The sequence below is a fragment of the Periplaneta americana genome, chromosome 12 (genome assembly GCF_040183065.1).
Source record: "Periplaneta americana isolate PAMFEO1 chromosome 12, P.americana_PAMFEO1_priV1, whole genome shotgun sequence".
NCBI lineage: Eukaryota > Metazoa > Arthropoda > Insecta > Blattodea > Blattidae > Periplaneta > Periplaneta americana.
This window is the reverse complement of record NC_091128.1, coordinates 87,479,968-87,503,984: the sequence shown is the minus strand read 5'-3', so window position 1 is coordinate 87,503,984 and position 24,017 is coordinate 87,479,968. Positions and strand designations below refer to the sequence as shown.

At 35.8% G+C, this 24,017-nt stretch overlaps 1 protein-coding gene across 1 annotated transcript in view; it reads right to left on the bottom strand.

The window, feature by feature from the left end:
* The window catches only part of dysf (dysfusion), a 1,258,166-nt gene extending 1,234,556 nt beyond the window's left edge, over nt 1-23,610 (bottom strand). Inside the window, exon 1 of the mRNA XM_069841720.1 lies at nt 23,210-23,610. Within this exon, the coding sequence (XP_069697821.1) occupies nt 23,210-23,220 (11 nt within the window). The 5' untranslated portion in view covers nt 23,221-23,610. The remainder of the gene's footprint in view (nt 1-23,209) is intronic.
* Nucleotides 23,611-24,017: the final 407 nt, after the last annotated feature.

The window sequence follows — 24,017 nt, the reverse complement described above, 5'->3', positions numbered from 1 at the left end:
ACGTGCAAGAACACTACTAATTTTTAAAGGTGGTGATAAGTCAGATCCAAATAATTGGAGACCAGTAACGATCTGCTCAGTTTTAAGAAGAGTTCTAGAGTAAATACTGGATAGATTATTACGATCTTTTGTTAATTTCTCAGAACATCAGAGAGGATTCACAAATTCTTCTGGCTGTCTTATAAATACTTCTATACTGGAATCCATTCTCTCCTCAGCAAAACGTAAAAAAAGACCTTATCTTATTATTTCTTGAATAAGCAAGGCCTTCGATAGCATTGGCCATAGTCATCTGGAGCAAACATTGTCTTCCCTAAATATATCTCCAAAATTATCTAACCTCATCATTGTCTTACAAAATGGAAATTCCACACAAATCAAAACCAACCATCAGAAGACGAAGTTTGTCATTATCAAAAAAAGGAGTTTTACAAGGTTCGCCCCTCTCTCCTTCATTGTGTAATTTATCTACAGATCATATCTTGACAGGTTTGTCATCTAATGAGAATTTAGAAGAGTTTGGATATTCTTTAATGCCTGGCCTCCCAAATATAAATATAATGGCATTCGCTGACGACATTGTCATTTTGGATAAAGATGTAGACTGTGCTAAAAATCTCACCAGCCAGGCTATTTCCAAGTTTGAAGAAATTTGATTACAAATTAATCTAAGCAAATCCAAAGTCTTGTCCATTAAAAATGGATCTCTTGAATATAGTGCTTTAACTTTAACTTCGGGTCACTCAATACCATCCATAATTCCAGATGCAACCATTAAATATCTTTGTGTCAATTACAGTTCTACAACGGTCTTCGATCCTAGAGCAGCAATGGACAAACTCAAACAAAAGCTGGAAGCCATAGCAACATCATCTCTTTTACAATCATACCAAAAGTTTCTCATCATATCCACCTTTATATTTCCTTCACTTATTTACACCTTTCAAACGACTCCAATGAAGAGAATTCCTTCAATGTTTCTCTCTGATGCTGACATTCTGATTAGAACTACAGTAAAAGAAATTTTAAATCTTCCATCCGACACTCCAGACTCACCGAAATGGAGGGTACACGGGAAAAAAGATCAAGGTCCATCAAAAATCGAAATTGAGTTAATAATGCTATCTTATAGTGGAAAGGAAGTACTATCATGTTGTCTAGCTAGTAATAAGAAATAATCGTTCTTGACATTCCACTACATCAATTTCTATTAATACACACATAAATAAGTATTAAGTGCTTAAACTTTAAAATTCGTTTTTCTTGAAACTTTCTAAAATGGACCTTGATTGTTATTCCCGTGTACCCTTCAAATACAAAGAACTTGGTCTTTATAAAGCAAGCTGGGAAGCTTTTCTACAGTTTATCAACGCTTGCAAAAACAAACAACATATATGTTTCAAGTACACGTGATTTGACCAATGAAATACAAGCAAGTCTGGATAAACTTGGATTGGCAAATATTGACTCCTCTGATCAGATAAACGTACCATCTTTACGAAAACTCCTACGAGACAAAGAATTTGATTCTGGTGTACGTTGCCTCAGAAAGGAAAGAGAGTCATTCTATACAAAGAATAAACGCCTGGTAATAAATAGCTATCTAAACCGAATGGAATGACGAGCAGCGAATGGAAGGACGCTATTAAGATGACTGCCAATGTATGTCCAGTACGTGCTCTACCAGGTAGGTCTCAGAATGGAACCCACTGCCGACATTGTCAGAGTGAGAAAGAAACACTTGCTCACATTCTGGGAGCCTGTCCTCATGGAGAACTACTGAGAAATAATCGTCACCACAAGATTCGATCCCTCCTAGCATCGGCCCTACGCGGAAAAGACTACCAAGTAGAGGAGGAGGTCCATGGTTTGTCCACAAATGGATCTACAAGGCGCATTGACATCATGGCTATCCCGACAAGATCAACAAGCGGATTCATAATTGATCCAAATGTAAGGATGGAAACATATGAAAATCAACCTGCTGAGGTGCATCAGGAAAAATGCGACATATACGACCCCACTAAACCATATTATAAGGAAAAATATCATCTAACGTCGATCGAAGTTATTGGATTACTGATTGGGGCTAGAGGGACCATCAGAAAAAGATTCGCGCATTTTTGCAAGCAGTTTGGTCTAGGACAAACTCTTGTGACTGAAATATCTCTGTCTGCAGTGAAGGAATCTATAAAAATCCTAAGAAACCATCTCTACACGTAAATAGATTGATCTCTTTCCTATGGCGATCTGCTCACTTAAGTTAGGTCTTGCAACTAGTGCTAAATAGACGACTGTTATCACCTAATAGCAAATAGATACCGTACTAGGAAATTTTATGTTTTTTTTCTGGAATTAATTATCTTTAGTTTAGTCGTCTTCAATTATTTATAATTGTGTTATTTCCTTTTCTTTTCCTTCTCCATTGTTTTTTTTTTCATTATAATTGTGTACCTACCATTTATTAAAAAAAAAAACAACAATTTTTTGGTAAGCTTTGTCTTCTAGGCAGCCTTCACTTGGAGGAAGTTGAATAAAATTTATAATTTTTTTTTATTTTAGTAGGTTATTTTACGACGCTTTATCAACATCTTAGGTTATTTAGCGTCTAAATGAGATGAAGGTGATAATGCCGGTGAAATGGGTCCAGGGTCCAGCACCGATAGTTACCCATCATTTGCTCATATTCAGTTGAGAGAAAACCCCGGAAAAAACCTCAACCAGGTAACTTATCCCGACCGGGAATCGAACCCGGGCCACCTGGTTTCGCGGCCAGACGCGCTAGCCGTTACTCCACAGGTGTGGACTGAATATATATAAAATCCAATCTTCCTCAACTTGGTGAGGTTGCCAAAGACAAAGAATGTTAAACAATAACATTTAAAATGTCTTACAAGAAATTTGTTTACAAGAAACTAAAATTTGCAGTAGATAATATTTCACATAATGAAAATTTATAAAAATACAGATGAAAAAATAGACTGAGAAAATTCAACTGTAATTTGAATTGAAATACAAATGTCCCCGTAAAATCTGCAGAGAACCCTTCAAAGCTATAATAGAAATTTCCTTTGTTGTTGGAACTCCAAATTTATGACAGAATAACATAAATTGTTTTGTTATGGCCCACCATTAATCCCATGACTTCTATATCCCTGAGTTTATATGATGTTTTGTAATAAGGGATAGTGGGTTCATAAATTCTCCTTTTCTCTAGATTAACCTCCTCAGGTTGATTCTGATGCGTCTCGAATCTGATGGTCGGATCCAGAATAGAACCTTTTGTCTCTTCAGGTTTAAATGTTATAATATCAATACGCCGATGACTTCCAGTATCCGCTATTCCATGGACTTCTTCATAAGTAGTGTAGTCATTGAACTTAAGGCACGTTGCGATTACAGACCTGTACTTATGATGTCTACTGTTACGAAGTGTTTCGCCAAATGGGCATGAACCCAAGACATGAGCCAAAGTTTCAACCTCACTGTGGCATCGCCTACAGTGGTTATTGTCTTGAGTTCTGCCTGGAACAGCTCGTACAGGAGCAACATTACCGGCCATCTTTAGCGCATCTCTTCACTCGGAGAGAACTAACGTTTTCCAACTCACTACAGTACTTGTGTACAAATGCATTGCTACACAACTGCCTGGCTATTTTTTTTCAGCTTGTTCAGTAATTAGTGCAAGCGGAAGTAACGCATATGATGGGTAATATAGGCCTACATGCATGGGAAGTAAAGGATCTTTTTTTCGGAACTCGAGGAAGTTGTTCTAAGTATACTAATAGTAGTTATTTTAAATCTCTAGGTATACTGCAGCCTGATATTGAAGGTATTTGTCTCCATATTCTTAAAAAAACTCTATACTTATACTAAATTAGTACGAGCTTATAATGGTAGTAATTAAGACGCGAGTATGTTTGTTTATGAAACGAGCGCAAGCGAGTTTCATAATTTGCATACGAGCGTCTTAATTACCATTATAGGCAAGTTTCATACGACTTTTTATGCTCGACCACATTTCTAACTTGAAATTATTCATAAGTATTCATGTTATGGTTATCGAAGTGAGGAGCGGAACTGACCTTCTAAATTGTGAGATGTGCGCAGACGCGAAAGTATTGATTTTTCCGAGGAATGAATGTCATTGACCTTGATATAATCTAGAGAATAACATGAACATTAATCTTGATATAAGCTGGAAATTGATTTAGAATTGAAAAACGAGATGACAAATTGAATTTATTTGAATATTATTTACAATTAACGCTAATTATTATAGTAACAGAATATAACCTTCTGTGATAGTATTGGATTTCCAGCCTCCGTGACGTTTTGCTAGTTGTCTTTCGATTGCATATCCGAGAATAATCGATACTTGCACTTTTATAATGCTACAATGGTGATTTCTCATTGGTTGAACAACTGAACTATAATGAATAGGTGTACTTTAATGAGGTGCATTAAAGGGCTACTACCAGGTGTATAATTACTACATTTCGGCATGGTCGAGCATAAACTCATTTGTATTCTACATATTAATGTTATTGTACCAAAATTTTATTACAGTTTTTATACATAGTAATGCTAGTTTTCAAATTAGTACCGTTTTTCATGTTAATTAGTTAAGCTAAATTCTTGTGTTGTATTGTAACCTAGATCTGAATGGTCACCTGGTTTGTCAGGCAGATGTTTCCCTTTCTTAGTGAGAAGTTATTATTTTAATTGTCATAACTCTCATAACGAATCAGTTTTATTATACTACAAAAAATGACAATCGCAATACCGTGACTGCACTACAAGAATATAAGCAACAAAGAACTCTTTACTTCTGTGAAACATTTACGGTGATAACATGTAGCTGCAGAAAGATACTCCGGCGTACTTCGGTGAATGATTTGTGTGGATATTCCGAACGACGGCGTTACGCAACGCCTCTCAACGTCCCTCGTGTGATGTTCCGGCTTACCAAGGTCGCAATGCAAGCGGCAGACACGGAACCGCCTGGACTCCGCTTAAACATGCACATAATAAGTCAAAACTATATCAAACGCGGCGATAACATCGCGAAATATGGCCTAACTAATTGCCCCATACAACAATTAGTCATCCCTTAAAAAATTTGAATTTTTCTCTAGGGGTTAATTTCATTTAAGCGTGTACAGCAATTACCGTAGCCATAATCAACGCTTCCTGATAAGCAGCAAATTATAAAATTAAAAATTCGGAGTGCTCGTTACATCAGATTAGCATCGCCTACATCTCCTCCCCCATTTGCACTTTAAATTACAGGGTGTTCCTCTGTATTATTTAGTTGATGTTAGCTATCTCAATATTAAGTTGCCCTCATCACTCATAAATAAAATTTCCACGTTATAAGACTGTTAAATATGCTGAGCTACTGTGAATTGTTCTAAGCATAACAGAAGGTCGCATAATTATAACAAGGAGCGTCTCAAATTACTCTTGTCAACATACAACCGCATTCGATCATCACGAACCCACTGCGGCCTTAACAACTTTCTCCTCTTTAGAGGTACTGTATGTATCTTGTAGGCAACGGACTTTAATCAGAATCAAAAGAAGAAACACAGACTGCTCCATCTTATGCGTCACTTCCGCTTGCACTAATTACTGCACTTATATTCACGTCACAAAATTCTAAACAAGCTGGAAAAAGAAGTCAGCTAGGCAGCTGTGTGGCAATGAATTTGTACACAAGTACTCTAGTGAGTTGGCAAACGTTAGTTCAGCGAAATCGGAACAAATTTTAAATAGGCTCATCTCTAAATATATCATAACTTATCTCATAAAGAAGGAAATATATCAGAAACATTTTTATATCTTATACAGTAGAAACCCGAGTATTCGTCACCCTATTAACCGATCGGCGGATTATCCGGCTGTCTTCCTCTCTCTCTCTCTCTTTGCTATAGAAAAAATATGAAATAAGGTACTGTACAATATGACAGTACGTATTTTGGGTAATTACAAGCCATTACCTCATGGATATATACAACTCAATAGACATTTACAACTAAATTCATTACTTTTTGCAGACGATTTAGCTTTGGTAGCATCCTCAGAAGATGAATTACAACGTTCAATTTTTAATTTTAACAAAATTGGAATTAAACATGATATGAAGATCAATAAAGAAAAAACTAAAATTATGGCCTTCGGAGGCAAATACCCTGTGCCTAGCAAAATATGTTTAGATTCAAAAATATAAGAAAGAGTAAATTAGTTTACATATCTCGGATACACATTATCTTTTTTCGATGAAGCAGACATTTCACAGAAAATTTCTAAATACACCAAAACAATGGGAATAATTAACAACTAGTACAAAGTTATACTGGAATTCGCCTATACAAGACTTTGGCGAGACCTGTACTTTGTTACGGTAGTGAGGCATGGACATTGAGGAAGAAAGACGGAAGCAGAATAACGGCCAATGAAATGAAATTTATGAGATATACAGCGGGATTTACGAAATGGGATCACAAACGCAATGAAGATGTAATGGAAGAATTACAACTAGAACCTGTAATTAATCACGTAAAACATTATCGGAACACCTGGATAAATCATCTGCAACGAATGCGGAGAGATAGAATCCCAAAAGTCATGCTCCACTATCGTCCAAACGGGAAGAGATCTCTCGGTCGTCCAAAGAAGCGCTGGACTGAAAATTCAACTGTTAGATCGTAACAGGCCATATCGCCTAATACTTGAAGGGAAGAAGACGAAGACAAGCCATCATAGTATGTAATAGGAATGCTGTCGCGGCATGTAGCAGAAGATTTTACTGTACTTGTGGGACGGAGAGTTTTTTTCAAACATGTAAAATAATCACTACTTGATTTCAAAAAATGATCCTAAGAACTTCCACACAATTATTGCAAATCCGTGCACCATTCAGTAACTGGCCTTCTGTTCAAGTAGCCGTACTGTGTAACTTCTGTGCAAAATGTTTTTCACGGGTATCAAAAGAAAATGTGTTGTGCTAAGTAGGCCTATCCAAAAAAAAGTGTCAATAATCTAGCGGTTTGGAAAAAGAGAAAATTGTAGCTCATTTCGCATCACAATACGAGACTGGCGTTACAACTGTGCGCGATTTAATAAAGCAACAAGGATAAAGTGTTACTTACTTACTTACTTACAAATGGCTTTTAAGGAACCCGAAGGTTCATTGCCGCCCTCACATAAGCCCGCCATCGGTCCCTATCCTGTGCAAGATTAATCCAGTTTCTATCATCATATCCCACCTCCCTCAAATCCATTTTAATATTATCCTCCCATCTACGTCTCGGCCTCCCCAAAGATCTTTTTCCCTCCGGTCTCCCAACTAACACTCTATATGCATTTCTGGATTCGCCCATACGTGCTACATGCCCTGCCCATCGCAAACGTCTGGATTTAATGTCCCTAATTATGTCAGGTGAAGAATACAATGCGTGCAGTTCTGCGTTGTGTTACGTATTACTATACATCATTGTGTTTATTAGTTACAACTAGCAGAATATTGTAAAATGTAGTATGTAGTATGAAGATTCCAGTACTTGCAGTAAAGTAGGAGCTTTAAATTACGAAACTATATTATTATTATTATTATTATTATTATTATTATTATTATTATTATTATTGTTGTTGTTGTTTAGTGAACTGTCCAAAGACAGGTCTGGACTCCGCAAGTGACACCAACAAGACATCATTCATGAGGCAACTAAGCCAGGAGATAATGGGATATGGTAGCCAGTTCCTTTCCCCTTCCATTGCATACATCGCTGACTAGATACATATTACACTAATCAGACTTCAGATGCATACAAACAATTGTTCTTCCTCTGACACATACTGTATTATAATCAGAAGTTATTAAAATCTTTTATGGTACGGATTATCCGATTTTTCGAATAACTGTTCTGTCCACCCCCTTTATTACCACGAATAATTGAGTTTCTACAGTATATTTTTTATTTGATCACTTTTTAATTGCATAGTCAAACACAAATACCTTCACAATATATGTTTTATAATACGGATACCACCTCTGATTGAGGTTCTGGTTGATATACATATCTATTATCAGGCATTACAATCACAACAATGGATAGTTGGAGAATGTAAATAGTCACACAAGATCACATGCTCTTTACATCCCCGCGTGATTGGCAAGTAGGGGTGGGCGTGTTTTACATTCTCAAACTATCCACTGCGCTGGCTCCAATCTCACTTGACGATCAGAGTCCGTGGATATCCAGAGTACCACAATCCTTTGCGCCGGAAATGCCGACAAATCAGCAATTGTCCAGCGCGCACTATTTGACGTTGTATAGGACATGAATTAGCTTATGTAGCCTAAATCAGAGACAAGATTTGTGATTTTAAGACCACGGATGTAGGCCTAAATTTACTTTTACTTTAAATATTCATATCCCAAACTTGTTGAAATGGAATAACAATGGGGGCCGATTGTGCTACTCTGGGTATCCACGGACTCTGTTGACAATATGTGTCAGAGGAAGAACAATTGAAGACCTAACATTCTAAATGTACTGAGTGCCAATTTTTTAAATTTCATTTTATTCAATCTACGAGAGGAACGTCCATATGAGAATATCATACTAAATTGTCTGTGTCGAAGCTCAACTGTTAGTGACTCATACGTGCGCCAAAAGACGGTGTTGTAGGTATCTCAACATGCATTTCGCAGTGTGTTTTTCATCAATATCTCAGAAAGTTGTTTTTGGCACTTAGCACATATAGAATGTTAGGTTCTCAATTGTTTGTATATATCTGAAGTCTGATTAGTGAAAAATGTTACTAATCAGCGTTGTATGCAATGGAGAGGGAAAGGAACTTACCATCATATCCAATTATCTCCTGGCTTAGTTGTCTCATGGTGTTACTTTTGTTGTTCCGACCTGTCTTCGGACAGTTGCATAAACAACAACAATATGGAGAAGCCAAGCATTCTATATGTCTACTTTTAGACTCTTCGAGAAGCTATTTATATTTTTCTGTACAAATATTGTTTTCTAATGCCACCAGGTTGTCATGCAACATTTCTGGGCTTTTCTCTTAGCTTAGGTGTGGTTGGTGCGCAACTTAATATATTTTCGTGTTTTAAAATATAATCATAAAATCCAATATAGCATTTACTTATTCAGGCTGTGATATAAACATAAAAACATGAACATATAAAGCTAAAGGAACAGAAGTTGAAACATCAAACATCATACCTAATTTTTCACCTGAAGAGGAAGGTAGATGTAACTTTTGAAACGTTGTGAACTTTTTCATTTCTACTTGTTTCACAAGTAATGAAAGCAGCCCATTGTAAACGCCTTCCAAACAATTAACACTGACAAGTGATAGAGATTCAGTTTCCTTATTCGAGCAGTCAATCTCAGTTTGCAAGAAAATAAAGAACAATAACTCAACTGTTAACACTTCCGATGCACTGTGAATGTATTTATGAACTGATGACATTGATAACAATTAAATAAGACTTGTATATTTCTCAGTTAATTACGCATTCATATTACGCAATATTTCTGACATATTCTTCACATATAATTACATCATATTCCTCTGTTTCTATAGGCCCATCATCAAACTATATCCTAATTTTATCGTCTCTGGTCTGTAAGTTATGAGTCCATTTGTACAACATACATATTAGTACGGTAGCAAAACAAAGCATTCACTGTATAGGCGAAATTATAAATAAATGATAACAATTTCAAATTGCATGTAATTTTAAAATGAGAGGAATGCTGGAGATCGACACATCCTAGCAGATATTAACTGATTCTCATAAAAACTAATTCACACCTGAACTCATTATAATTCAATAAAACTGTAATTTCTGAACTATTGTAAGCAGTTACAAAGGAACTAAGAATTTTCACTGTTGTAAATTCTGAGATATTTTGCAATAATTACAGCAATTCTAATCGTTCCTGGATTTCCACTAAGCACTGGCAATATTGATACAAAAAATCGAAATAGTGTTACTACCCATCTTAGAATAACTAGAATTTTGGGGCTGCGCCAGCTTTGAGGGCGGTGGTCATCCTAAGTTAACCCGTCTCCTTTGGTACCTTTTCTCCTCGCAAAAATTTGAAAGTGCAATTTAAAACTTATTTCTAATACCTCTAACCTAATACTTGTACTAAAATATTGTAGTTATTTGTTGTGTATATTTGGTTCAGAACTCTAAGTTAAATAGTATATTACGATACAAGTAGGGAAATGCTTTTTACAAAATCGAGGAAAAGTCTGAAAAACGAGCAGAGCAAATTTTTCAGTTTCCTAGATTTTGTAATGCACTTCACAAATGTGTATTGTACAACTTTTTTGTACGATCATACTTTTAAAATTGCAAATACAATAGCCTATATTTTGCATTGAAAATTTAGAGCAATATTATTCCAAAGCGTTCGCAAAACTGCACTGCAATGGTAACTAAATAAAAATAAGTGCATTGTAATGGGTCTATTTCAGAATAATTTTATGTTACGAAGAATGGTTTCCCTACCAACAAGTTTCTTTGTGGAAATTCTAACTTTCAAGGCCTAACAACAATAGCTGTAAATACAGCATAGTGCAAAAATGTTATTATTACACAGCTTGCTATCCTGTTATTTTAATTTATTAAAATTTCTTCAAATTTTAGCTTCGCATTGTATGTCTTTGTTTCGCATTTAAGTGATGCGTTAAAGAAAAAGTAATAAACGATAATCTGAACTGATATTTCATATTAACACAGATTAGTTTGATCAATGATAGTATACTTCCGAAACAATAGCATTGGTATGAGGCACAAGGAAGGTTTGCACTAATACCGTACGTTGGAAAATTCCATCCCTTTCAAGTTACCTTTCAGGGCCTCTCGACTCATTAACAAGCCGACATTTCTCAGCCTCCTCTTACCTATATAATACGCAGAGTAACGTCAGTTTTATAACGCAAGAAATATTGAGAAATATATACATTTGCTAATTGGGATTTTTCGATCTCTGATCGGGTCAAAAACCTTGATAGAATTGATATTTAACCCTTGCGGTGAATTTCGGTGAAGTCCGGAGGGCCCAATTAGTCAAATCCACTCTCCTCACCTCCACGCTGGGATCCCTTGGGATCTATTAAGATGTGAAAGAGACAGTGGTGTGCGGAAAGCAACGGGAAGCTACCGCATTTATCCTTCCCAAGAAAAACTGCAAACATGGCATGATGAGTCTTTCTACGGTAAAAGATTCCGGTAAACCAGTAGAGCAAGTGAACAGCTTCAAATACTTTGGATGTACTGTAAGCAGTAACATGAGTTGCAGCCAGTAAGTCAAAAGGAGGATAGCAATGGCAAAGGAAGTTTTTAACAGAAAAAGGAGCATCTTCTGCGGATCTTTGGAAAAAGAACTAAAGAAGAGACTAGTGAAGTACTTTGTTTGGAGTGTGGCATTGTTTGGTACAGAAACATGCACATTACGACGAAATGAAGACAAACGAATAGAAAAATTTTAAATATAGGCCTACATATGGAGAAGAATGGAGCGTGTGAAGTGAACAGACAGTATAAGAAATGAAGTTGTGTTGGAAAGAGTGGGTGAAGAAAGAATTATGCTGAAACTGATTATAAAGATAAAAAGGAATTGGTTGGGTCACTGGCTGAAAAGAACTGCCTACTGAAGGATGCACTGGAAGGAATGGTGAACGGGAGAAGAGTTCGGGGCAAAAGAAGATATCAGATGATAGACGACATTATGGATCATATGAGGAGACTAAGAGGAAAGCAGAAAATAGGATTGATTGAAGAATGCTGGGTTTGCAGTGAAAGACTTGCCCATGGGCAGAACGCTTATGTATGTACCTATGTATGTATGTATGTATGTATGTATGTATGTATGTATGTATCTATGAATGTTCTTACATTTATTTTAATTCAACTAAGAAATACCAGATACTTCATTACAGATACTGCCTCTTAGGCCTACGTAATGTCGGTTTTGGAGAAAATTTTAATTGGTGTTGTGACAAGAAATTAATCTAATCTTCAAAGTAAAGACCATTAGATTCTATGGCCTTAAGCGACCTTTCAGCGAAGTTTGCTATCCCGCATCGGTACCAGTTTCAGGTTTTTGATGATACTCATTTCAACGACTTTCAAGGTTTGAAAATTTCTTCCACGTAAGCCATGGATCAAAACAGATAGTAATCTGAAGGCGCAAGATCAGGGCTATATGCCGGGTGTGGTAGCAATTCGATTCCTCCGAATTCCTGGATTTTTTCCACGGTTTTTCGAGCGGTATGAAGTCTCGCATTATCCTGTTGTAACATAATTATATTTCGATTAACTAATGCCGGGTATTTCTGTCTCAAAATTTCATGGACTCGATCTAGCTGTTGATAATAAAGGTCCGCATCGACTGCACGCCCGTTTTAAATAAACTCCCTGTGAACCACACCTTCAGAATTCCACTAGACACAACCTACTTTGTTTAATGACGACTTTGGCAGACTGATGGGAATCGAACCACTGTTTTCAGCTGTCAGCATTGCGGTAATAAACCCATTTTTCATCTATGTAGCAATTCTCCAGCTAAATCTATCATCACCCATGGCATTAGCGATAAGCTGACAACAGATATCCACACTGAGTTAAGCCTGAACAGGTGTCATTTCTTGAGGCACAAATCTGCAATTTCTGTATGATTTTTTAAGAATCTTAATATGGCAATGTATCGTATTTTGAAGCACCAAGTTCTTCTGACAATCTACGAGTACTTTCTGTGGATTCTCTTCCAAAACTGCGTAAATTCTCAATATTTCATACCCTAAGTCCTAGATGATGTTACAAATATTTAATGTCTCCTCCCTAATTATTGAAACTCTGGAATTATTATTGTACTGCACGTTCACTAACGTAATATGAGGATTTAATTATAATACACAACTAAACCTTCTAGATTGTAAATGCATTCTTAAAAATACTTTCTTCAACATTGTAACTTCTGGTGGTTACAATATTTTCGGTGTGACCCATTCCATTACGTAAAAAGACCGAATCGCTTTTTTACTATTAGAGCCAGTTTTTTTTAACAAAAACCAAAAGATAGTTTGATGCCATAGCTGTTGACATGCTTAATAAACTTCCCCATGAGGCGCATATTGCAACTTATCCCAAGTTTAAAAACTATTATGTAATTTATTATAATATAACATAATTCTTTTTATGCCTCTGATTGAGGTTCTGGCTGATATGTACTATACATCACCAAACTCACATGCACCAAACAGAGAAACAGTATGCAGAAAAGTATCCGAGTAACTATGCAGTGTCAACTGTATAAGGATGAGAATGGTAGACCATATCTACGTAGGATAAGTTACAATTTCTTCATATGAAATCTATATATTCAAACCAAACTCATTTTTCGGAACCTAAGTAAATCACTTTATGCTGTATAGTCTATACCTGTATGAATATGTCGAATTCTTAAAACGTAACATTACAGATTCGGATGCATTATCATTCGGGAAAGTAGTATTCGGGGAAAGGGATTTGGAACGTTGCATTCGAGTTTCTTTCTTTCCGAGTAAATGGTCTTTCAGGTTACCGGTATCAGATTCGAGATTTTGTATAGGAATCACCCAAACTACATACAGTATATACAAGGGCTAATCCTTCCTATTCTTACCTGTGCATCTGAAACTTGGCCTTTAATAGATGGGAAGAATTTAAATTGAAAATATTTAAAAGAAAGGTGCTGAGGAACATATTTGGACCACTTAAGATGTTAGCCGAGAATGGAGAATCATAAAAAAATTAAGAAATTTACATTATTAATATATGCATCCAGATTTAATTTCAAAAATAATAATAATAAGACAATTTAAATGGATAGGTCATGTGACGAGAGCTCCACCAGAAAGGAAAATTAGGGACGTCACAGAAGGAAACCCGCCGGGAAGAAGACCGCTTTGAAGATCGCGAATCAGAAATTTAGACACTATATGGGAAAAATTAGCAAACAATAGACATCATTGATTCTGCACGATAAGCCTCGACTGTTTGTAGAGCTAATAATAATAATAATAATAATAATAATAATAATAATAATAATAATAATAATAATAATAATTCCACTCTTATCGCTCTCAAATATGTCCTAGAATCACTAGAGATAAAAATGGCAATCTTCGCATAATGCTCGAGATCATGACAACTGTAATATTATTATGATCTCAAAAGTTCTATTTCCGAATTATATATCAAAAGCCTTTCCGCTTCGCTACATAGAAGTGTCATATTTTGTAAATAAAATTCTGACAGATTCACAAAAATAGAACTCATGTCGACAAGTACAGATAAAAATCTATGTCGTATGTAAATTTTTTAACTTAAAAGGAATTGAGGAAATTTTATGTCTTAAAGGAATTAAACAGTTTTCATAAGCAATTGTCGGCCTCAGTAGCGTAGTCGGTATGGCGCTGGCCTTCTGTGCTCGAGGTTGGGGGTTCGATCCCGGCCCAGGTCGATGGCATTTAAGTACGCTTAAATGCGACAGGCTCATGTCAGTAGATTTACTAGCATGTAAAAGAACTCCTGCGGGACAAAATTCCGACACACCGGCGACGCTGATATAACCTCTGCAGTTGCGTTCGTCTTTAAATAAACCATAATTTAAATGTTTCATAAGCAATTATCTGGAAAATGTATTTATTTAATTTGCTTGCTCGAAGAGAAATGAAGAGATTCTTTGCGATTTGGAGTGAAAGTAAATTTATTTTTGCTGATATTGATGGACTCCTCTGTCAATTTCTTTGCTGAAGCTACAGTCAAATGTTATTTTGAAACATGCCCAAATCAATGTTGTCTAATCTGGCATTGATTTATAGTCAGAAAGTTACAACAGTGATACACTACTTATTAATTGTATTTCTCTTTTATATGACCTATTAAAGAACTTAAAGAATTTCGTTGCTTTTAATTAATGTAGTTTGCTGGTAATATTATATTAGCAGGAAAATTTCAGGTCAAACAGATACTTTTATGTGGTCTTGAAGAAAGTTTTACAAGAGCAACGTGACAACACTGAAAATACAACAATCAGATGATTCACAAGCAAAGCATCTAAACAATCAACATGCTAGGAAACTCGTCTGTGCTCATTTTAGCTTCTCGAAACGATATCGACGCATGTTCGCCAACCTGCAATATTACGACAATTAAATCCATTAAGTGCAAACCAAAGATAATAAGAATTATTATGTAATTATCCTCGCCGTCAATGTTATCATACAGGCAATCAAATGGAGGAATGAGGAAATAGCAACAATCACTCACCCAGACGGATCTAGCCAATCAAAATGTACTACCAGGACCATTAAAGCAAGTTAACTCAAAGAAATCGTTCTATGAACTGTTTATTCAGCGTGCTTCTTTATCATAAAGATCATCAAACTACGGAATGAGGAAACTTTAATGAAAAGCTGTAATTCTTTCAGACGATTTCAAACCCTAAACAGAGGTCATCAAAATGAACGATCACCTGCAACGAACGACCGTTAACACCGCATTCATCGTCAAAAGTTTTAAACCAGAGAACTGCTGTCGTAAATAACTTGAGAAGTTTCAAGTTTGAAACGGGAAGGACAGTTTCAGTTCAGATTTGTGAAGCCCCAGCTGTAGCCTATATATCTTGTTGCATGTGCCGAGACATCACTGTTTAATTGTACACCCGGGCTGAAATATATCTCCGCGATAAAATAATGCCTTCCTTCATATTACAATAATTTCTACTTAATAAATAACACATTTTGGACATAATCAAGTGATCTACAAAGAGAACTTCACGCGTTACAATTAGCACAGTAGTTTACATAAGTTATCACACTAAAGGCATCTGAATTTCTCGCTTGTTTTTGAGTCAAATGCTCAACCGAATCAGATATATGTAAATTAAATTGGAGACCTGCACCGCAGCCACTCCCACTTCGGGTGTCCCAGCATCGGGGCGTAGGATCTTAAGATGACGGCGATTAATCTACGAAAGGGTTCAAACCCATCTCCTCGGGGGAAAATTGTAGAGAATGTATAGCTAGGTTTTTAAAATATCGTGAAGAATTGCATTCTTGTCATGAACGCGATTCGACTTCGAAACAGTTTAATATTAACGTGCTCGTATGCAAATGTGAAATCACTTTCGGATAAACTATGTGACTAGGAGTAAATCTTCAATCTCTATCATTGAAAATCATTACCACCCTACCTCAAGGACAGGGAATTTTTGGCCAGTTCCACCCTCACTCTTGTGAGGATTTTGAATGAACACTAAAAATCCACAAACAGCGGGACTCACTGGTCATGTGGGTAGCGTGGTACATGACCATTTCTTAAAACAGCACAGTAAAAACGTAAGACAAGAAACCACACTCATTCTCTATAGAAAGAATAAAAGTCTCTATCTCACTTCAAGAAATCAGGCCTCTTTTCACCAAATTTGCAACCGGAAATGCTACTATCTTTGTAAAAGGTCGCGGTTTGGCATTTACTAAACAGCTAAAACACGAAGCTTTAACGTAGACGAAACGTTATTTTCATGAGTTCATATCCTGTGCATGGCATAAACATTCGTCCGTTATCGACATACAGTTTCTACAGAAGTTTGAAGACACCCCCTCGAAAGAGATATTTCATTCCTGCCCTTATACTTACATGAAATCTCCTGATGTTTATAAAGGACCAAATGCCTCTGAAAAATGAAGATTTTTCACTGCAAACCCAATCTCTCTATCTTTCAAAGTGTGGATTATATAACAATTTTTCTGTTATGAAAGCTTATTGAAAAATTACATTTTTTGTAGGAAAATTAATTACTCCAGAATGGATATATTTAGATCAATAAATTTTGGGACAGAGTTAGATATTATCTCAAGTAATTTTTCACATCCCAATAATCTGCCATTTCACATCCGCACTCCTGAATTTCGGCCCATTTTAAATTTTTTTTCAAGGCAGAAATCTAACTTTTCCACACTTGAAGCAAACTCCACAATTGTTTACTAAAATGGAGGAAATTAGCTGAATGGTCAGTAACAACAACTCCCAATGTTATGATGTAAGTGGCAGTGGTGGTCCAGGGTCAATTTGCTGCGAATTTAAAACTCAACAGAATTGTAGAGAATGGAAATTTTTCCTAAAGAAAATAAAGAAAATAGTTTGGATTTTAATGCGTGAAAACGTGATATTTTTAAACAAAAAATATTTGCACAAGAAGCCTTTCAGATATTTCTAACTCTATCCCAAAATTCATTGATCTAAGTACATTCATTCTGGAGTGCTTAATTCTTCTCTTACAAAAAAAAATGTAATTTTTCAATAAGTTTCCATAGCAGAAAAATTGTTATATAATTCGGAGTTTGAAAGATAAAGAGATTGGATTTAGAGTAAAAAACTTCGATTTCACAGCCATTACGTCTCTATATAAACATCATGGGGTTTCGTATAAGTATAAGGATAGGAGTGAAACATTACTTTTGAAGGAATATCCTTAAACTTTTGATAGAAATTATAGTGTTCTATGTTGTCTCAGGTAAAGCTAATTCGTCGTGCTGACCCACTTCATTGAGTATTCATCTCGAGAAAAGTCCAAAATATGGACCTACAGTAGAATAAATCTCGCTTGAGGTATGAAAACCAGTGAACAAGTTACACTTTGAGATTTTGGAGCAGTTCTTTTTTTTTCCACAATAACGCTCCTACAAGATATTATTGCACCGTTGACTTAACAGGCCGGTAACAGAAGTTTTTCAATTAATCTTCAATTTTTGGAACATAATATTTTACGAAATTCTAACTAAAAAAATGTATCTAGAGATAAAGGTAAAGGCCGCAGGGAAAAGATCTTTGGGGAGGCCGAGCCGTAGATGGCAGGATAATATTAAAATGAATTTGAGGGAGATGGGACATGATGGTAGAGACTGGATTAATCTTGTTCAGGACCGACGGCGGGCTTATGTGAGGGCGGCAATGAACCTCCGGGTTCCTTAAAAGCCATTTGTAAGTAAAAAAGTAAGCAAATAGATCATGCTAAAAGCTTTCGATGCAGTGGATTGCTATTCGATATCGCCTCTACAAAATAGTCTATTATTACACCCCTAACTTCAGGAATAGATATTATGCTTATTTCAATCACACTTCAATTTTCTGTAACATAATATTTTGCGAAATTATGACTGTAAAAATCCATCGATTGAAAACACTATAAGCTTTCGGAGAGGCAGGTCTTTATCCGGTGACGCTTCTAAAAATATCATTGCACCGCTGATTTAAGATGATGGCAACAGGTTTATCTTGACTACTTTTCAATTTTTTTGACATTAATATTTCCTGAAATTCTCATCGTAAAAATCCATTGATACAAAATACTATTAGCTTTCGGTACCGTAGGATTTTACTCGGTAATAGTTATTTTATATATTAGTGCACTGCTGAATTAAATGGTATTCATTTCAATCACACTTCAATTTTCTGTGACAGTATTTTACGAAATTTTCACTGTAGCAATCAATAGATAGGTAACACCATAAGCTTCCAGTGCGATTATGTCTTAATTCGGTAACGCTTATACAAAATGTCTATACCTTTGTCTTTAAAAGGCCGATGATATGCTTATCAAAATTATTCTTAAATTTTTTAACATTACTAGTCTCCGAAATTCTCATGTAAAATTCCATAGATAGATACCACTACAGGCTTTCGGAGCTATAGAGCTTCACCCAGTAACGTTTATACCAGATAACAGTGCAGTGCTGACTGAAGAGAGCCTATGACATGCTCATTTCAAATACTTTTCAGTTTTTTGTAACGTAGTATTTTTCGAAATTGTCACTGTAAAAATCCATCAATAGATAACTCCATATGCTTCCGGTGCGGTTATGTCTTCACCCGGTAACGCTTCTACAAAATATCTACACCGCTGTCTTTAAAAGGCCGGTTATGTACTTATCTAAATTATTCTTCAATTTTTGTAACATTAATACTCCTATTTTCTGAAATTTTCACTATAAAAATGCATCGATAGATATCACTATAGGCTTTCGGAGCTATAGATCTTCACCCGGTAACGTTTCTACCAGATAATAGTACACTGCTGATTTAAGAGGCCCTATGACACTTTTCATTTTTTTGTAACATAGTATTTTGCGAAATTGTCACTGTAAAAATCCATCGATAGATAATACCGTAAGTTCGATGCGGTAGAATTTATTCGTTAACGCTCCTACAAGGTATTATTGCACCACTGACTTAAGAGGCGGATGATAAACACCTCAATTAGACTATTCTCCAGTTTTTGTGACTAATATTTTGTGAAATTCTCACTGTTAAAATCCACCGATAAAGAACACTATAAGCTTTCGAAGTTGTAGGACTTTACCCGGTAACACTCCTACAAGATATCGCACCGTTGGCTTAAGATGCTGTTAATATGCTTATTTCAATTACGCTTCAATTTTTGTTATATGAATATTTTTCGAAACCCTGGAAATCCATCAATAGCTAACACTATCTTCGATGAAGTAGGTCTTTACCCGATAACTCTTATACAAGATAATCCGTCGCTGTTTTTAGAGGCTAGTGATATGCTTATTTCAATTATTTGGCAGTTTTATGTGAAATTATTTATAGTCCATTTAATTGAAATATTATAATCATAAAATCGTACTACGAAGAACAAGACTCTTAAAACCCACAGATAGTATAAAATTCGCGACCATTATTCCTACTTTCATGGTGTGTGTCTGTCTACGCTGTTATTATCATCATCTTGTTCAGCTTGGTTGAAAATATCTTCACAACGCATCTAAGGTTAGTATTACTTTGTTTAAAACATACGATGCTCATTAACACTTATAAGTATGTTTCTTCATCCTGTAGCAACTAGAAGGAGGGACAACGCGTATTCAGTAGTAACAGAAAAGCACGGTTGTCGGAAATTGTGTGTATTCAATAGGATAACAAGTTACAATCAATCGTATGATTGATACCGTAACTTACAAGACGAAAATTGTTTTGTACTAAAACCAAGAGTCTGCAGTTTGCATTAAGTTTTATATCTAAAAGAGAGCTTTCTCTCGTGAATGTGTATTCAAACAAAATAGCCTATATTATAATATTCCTATCCTAATTTTCTCAACTTATTGTAATACGATTTTAAAATCGTGAAAAGTGAGTATCATCTTCCGTTACCAAGCGGCGATGGTAAGTCAAGAAGGGTGAGGTCAGTTATGTTGGAGAAGTAAATCGCCTTCAAAGTTGTCGTTAGCACAAAAGTTGAGTTTTTCTATCAGTTTCATTGTATGGAGTTATTCAGAAGCCAGAAAATATTATTTTATTTCCAGAGAAACTTGTGTCTCAATTTTATTGTTTCACTATTGTTGCTATTGCAAATGCAATAAATAAACATATTCAAGGCATTTTTGAGTGAGTTAATGTCTGTTTTTTGCTAATTCATTATTGAAAATGACGGTTATACATCTACAAATGATAATTGTCTTTATTCAGGATGTAATATAAATTATTCCAACGTACTGAGAAGATTCGAAATTAAATGGATTCAGATATGAGCAATTTGTAGTCATTGTGGAAGATTGTAAAAACTGTGAAGATATTCAGCGAGATTTTGTTATGAATACTGTCCATTCAAAGAAAATAAGGACTACTAATTTTAGAGCAGAAAACTGCAACAAATGTTTTAAAATCGTTTATTCCTAAACAAACCTCACTCTTTTATGAATAAAATTGCAGTAACATTTATCTATAAACTTAATTCTTAACAAATTTAGAGGACTTTCAAATATTTCGTGACTTCTTAATAGTCCTGTACTTTCTTTCATGACTTCAGCAACACATTAAATTTAATATAACCAGTTTGAAAAGTATATTCACATAGACAGAATATTAATTAGTTAACCTCTCAAGTTAAAGTATGAATCCTACTTAATTAATAACGCATATCGCTCGTGTAAGTAGCTTTAGAAATTAAGTCTAAAAACAAAATAAGAGGGACTCCCAGCTTCAGTATCAGAATCCGTGATCTCAATCGCCGAGGTCACCATCAATATGTTTCTTCTTCAGCAGGAGAACGTGAAGGTCAGTTAAGTAAAGATAGCTCACTGACGTAACACGCAGTCACCAATAACTAGACACAGGAATTTAACTATTGTTCAGTGGTAAAATGGCTTATTAAATGTAATCATGTTAATCCTTCACAAGTACATGGGACTTAATCGCAGTGCGGACTGTAATTTCTTAATGCCTCAGACTATCAAGCGCTAGTTGCCAAGTTTTGTTCCTTACAGCATTAACGGATTAAAAACAATACCCTATCCAAGTGTAATGTGCTCGCTTCCTATATTGGTACAGCTGCATAATTTAAAAGTGACATCAGTAAATGAATGCTATAGCCTAAAGCTTGTAATTAATTTTCGTATTTATACCGGTCAAAATGTATTTATAAATGACGGCCGGAAAGATCACAACTAGTGAATTTGCTAAAAAGAAACTTTAAAAAGTGAATAAATGCAAGAAATGTGTTATTGTTTCGTTAAATTCCAGTTTTGATCAAACAGATTTCGTAAAATATGAGATTAAATTACATTACGTACTCACGAATCTAGGCATTAAATATGAAAACATTAATATTTTCAACGTGATAATGATAATATATTTTACAATGCAAAATATACACAGCCTATTTAAGAATCTTGAAATGTTTAATCGCTACTAAATTCGAGAGTTTTTTTTTTCTTTGCAATTTTTCTTGCGAGTTAACGGATCATCGTATGAATTTAAGCAGTACAAACTTAAGAATAATTCCTTCATATGTTTATGACTGTAAAACAACTAAAAACTTTAAATCTTCTTCAAGTGCATGTAACTCATTATGTTACTGATTATCTATAAATGCCTTAAATAATAAACAATGTAGAAAATACTATAGGGGAGAGTCGGGTAGTATCGGACATCGGGTAATATCGGACAGTGAGTTTCTTTCATCTACCACACAATGATAGTACCTGATTGACATGGTTACGTTTCAGTGATGTAGCATAGAGAAACGTAACCATGTCATTCAGGTACTACCATATGGTGGTAGGTGAAAGAAACGCACTGTCCGATACTACCCGACTCTCCCCTACTACAAATCACAGTTTAATTAACAAAAAGGGAAACGTTTTGTATGTTATGTTTTCATTATATAAAAAAGGTTAACTATTTTACTCAAGTGTTTTAAATGAGTCTACCAAAAATAATCCCGATGTTTGTTCTTAGTCTGCTGAAAATAAATATAAATATCTAAAATTTAAAATAAATATCTCAAATTTACAGTTTAATATAGCTGGTGTTTTTTAACCAACTTTCACACTAGCTCAGTGTTTTCCAATTTGTATACGCATACGATACATATGAAAGAAAATTAGACTATAGAAAACATATAGAAGTGCAATATGTACTGTTATATATTTTCTGACTACAAATCTCGAATTATTTTCATATAAACGCTAATAGTTTAAGAGTAGCTATCGACTTTTTACTTGGCTATGACAATCAAGAACTTCATATAATAACGAATACTATAGGTTCCTGGATTTCGGAACGAAAGCATCGGATTGTCATGCCCGGCGAGTTCCCTGCACGAGATGACCACTGGAGTGTCTGAAAGGTCGCCGAGATACGCGGCAACTCGCCGCGGCTATTCGACGCGGAAACTCCACCGCACGGATAAGACACGAACCTAAACAATTGCCGACTCCCACGAATTGTCAAGTCCCTTTTGTTAAAGTGACTGCATGAATAAAGTTAATCGTATCCATTACGTGACGGCATATAACTCACATCCTTAGTTTGACATTTTGGCGACCGTTACGAAATGGTTTGGATTAATCTGAAAATCTCGTACTGTGACCCGAGTGCCGTTCCTGCGACACCTACGGTGTAAAGGTCATTAAAATGCAGATCGTAGATAGGCAAAATAATACAGAGAAAGGATTTCAAAAGTATTACAAAATGACAGCTCATTTATCTGCGGCAACCTCACAATACCCAGAGCGCGCCTTAAAAAGCCTCCACATCTAATTGTCCTCCACTAAAATTATTTAAAACGTAATAAAATTAAGCATTGGATTTGTGGCCTACCGTGTAAACATGGCGATGAGGTGTCCACCAAGCTAGTCACACTCAAGATAAAAAAATAATCTTTCACACACAAAACTACACTATTCAGCACAACACATCACTCTTGTCACTCGAACTGGACAGTGGTCACATATGTCTCCTGTTCGGTGTGCACTCATTAACGCACTCGTTTTGTTTATTTAATCTGTGTGACACATATGACACTCGGGGGTGGCGAACTACTCCCTCCACCTCTTCCTCTTGAGGCACATGTGCAGACGTAGGGGCGACGTTGCTGTAACCGGACCTTCGACTGCTTGTACCCGGCACTGATCGGATACTACGACAGTGCCTTCTTTTTGGCGCCCTCCCCACGTCTTAACCACTCACTTCTCACACTCGCTTCCCATTGGCCGGACTGACTGCCTCCCGAGTACTCAGGTAGACCGCTCATTGGAAGGAAATCTTTTACGGTAAAAGGAATCACAAGACAGTCATAAAAATAATAAAAACTCTCTGCAAAAAAAATGACAAAACGCGGCTTTTGATGCTCTTGCCTGAATGTTCACGGGCTGGCTAATGCGATAAATGTAAGTTCACTTAATATTGTTTGTGTTATGTTGGATGTTATGTAGCACTTACTTGCGTGTAGCCGCGAGAGCCGACTGTTCGGACGTGGAGAGCCATCTCTTGAGTGAAAATAAAGACATTTCGACTCTCGTAATCACCTGGCTGATGGATCGCTATGGAACCATGAAAACGTGTGAATCGGAACTTAAACGAATACCAGATATACAGTTATTCTTCTGCTTCGGGGAAATAAGAAATT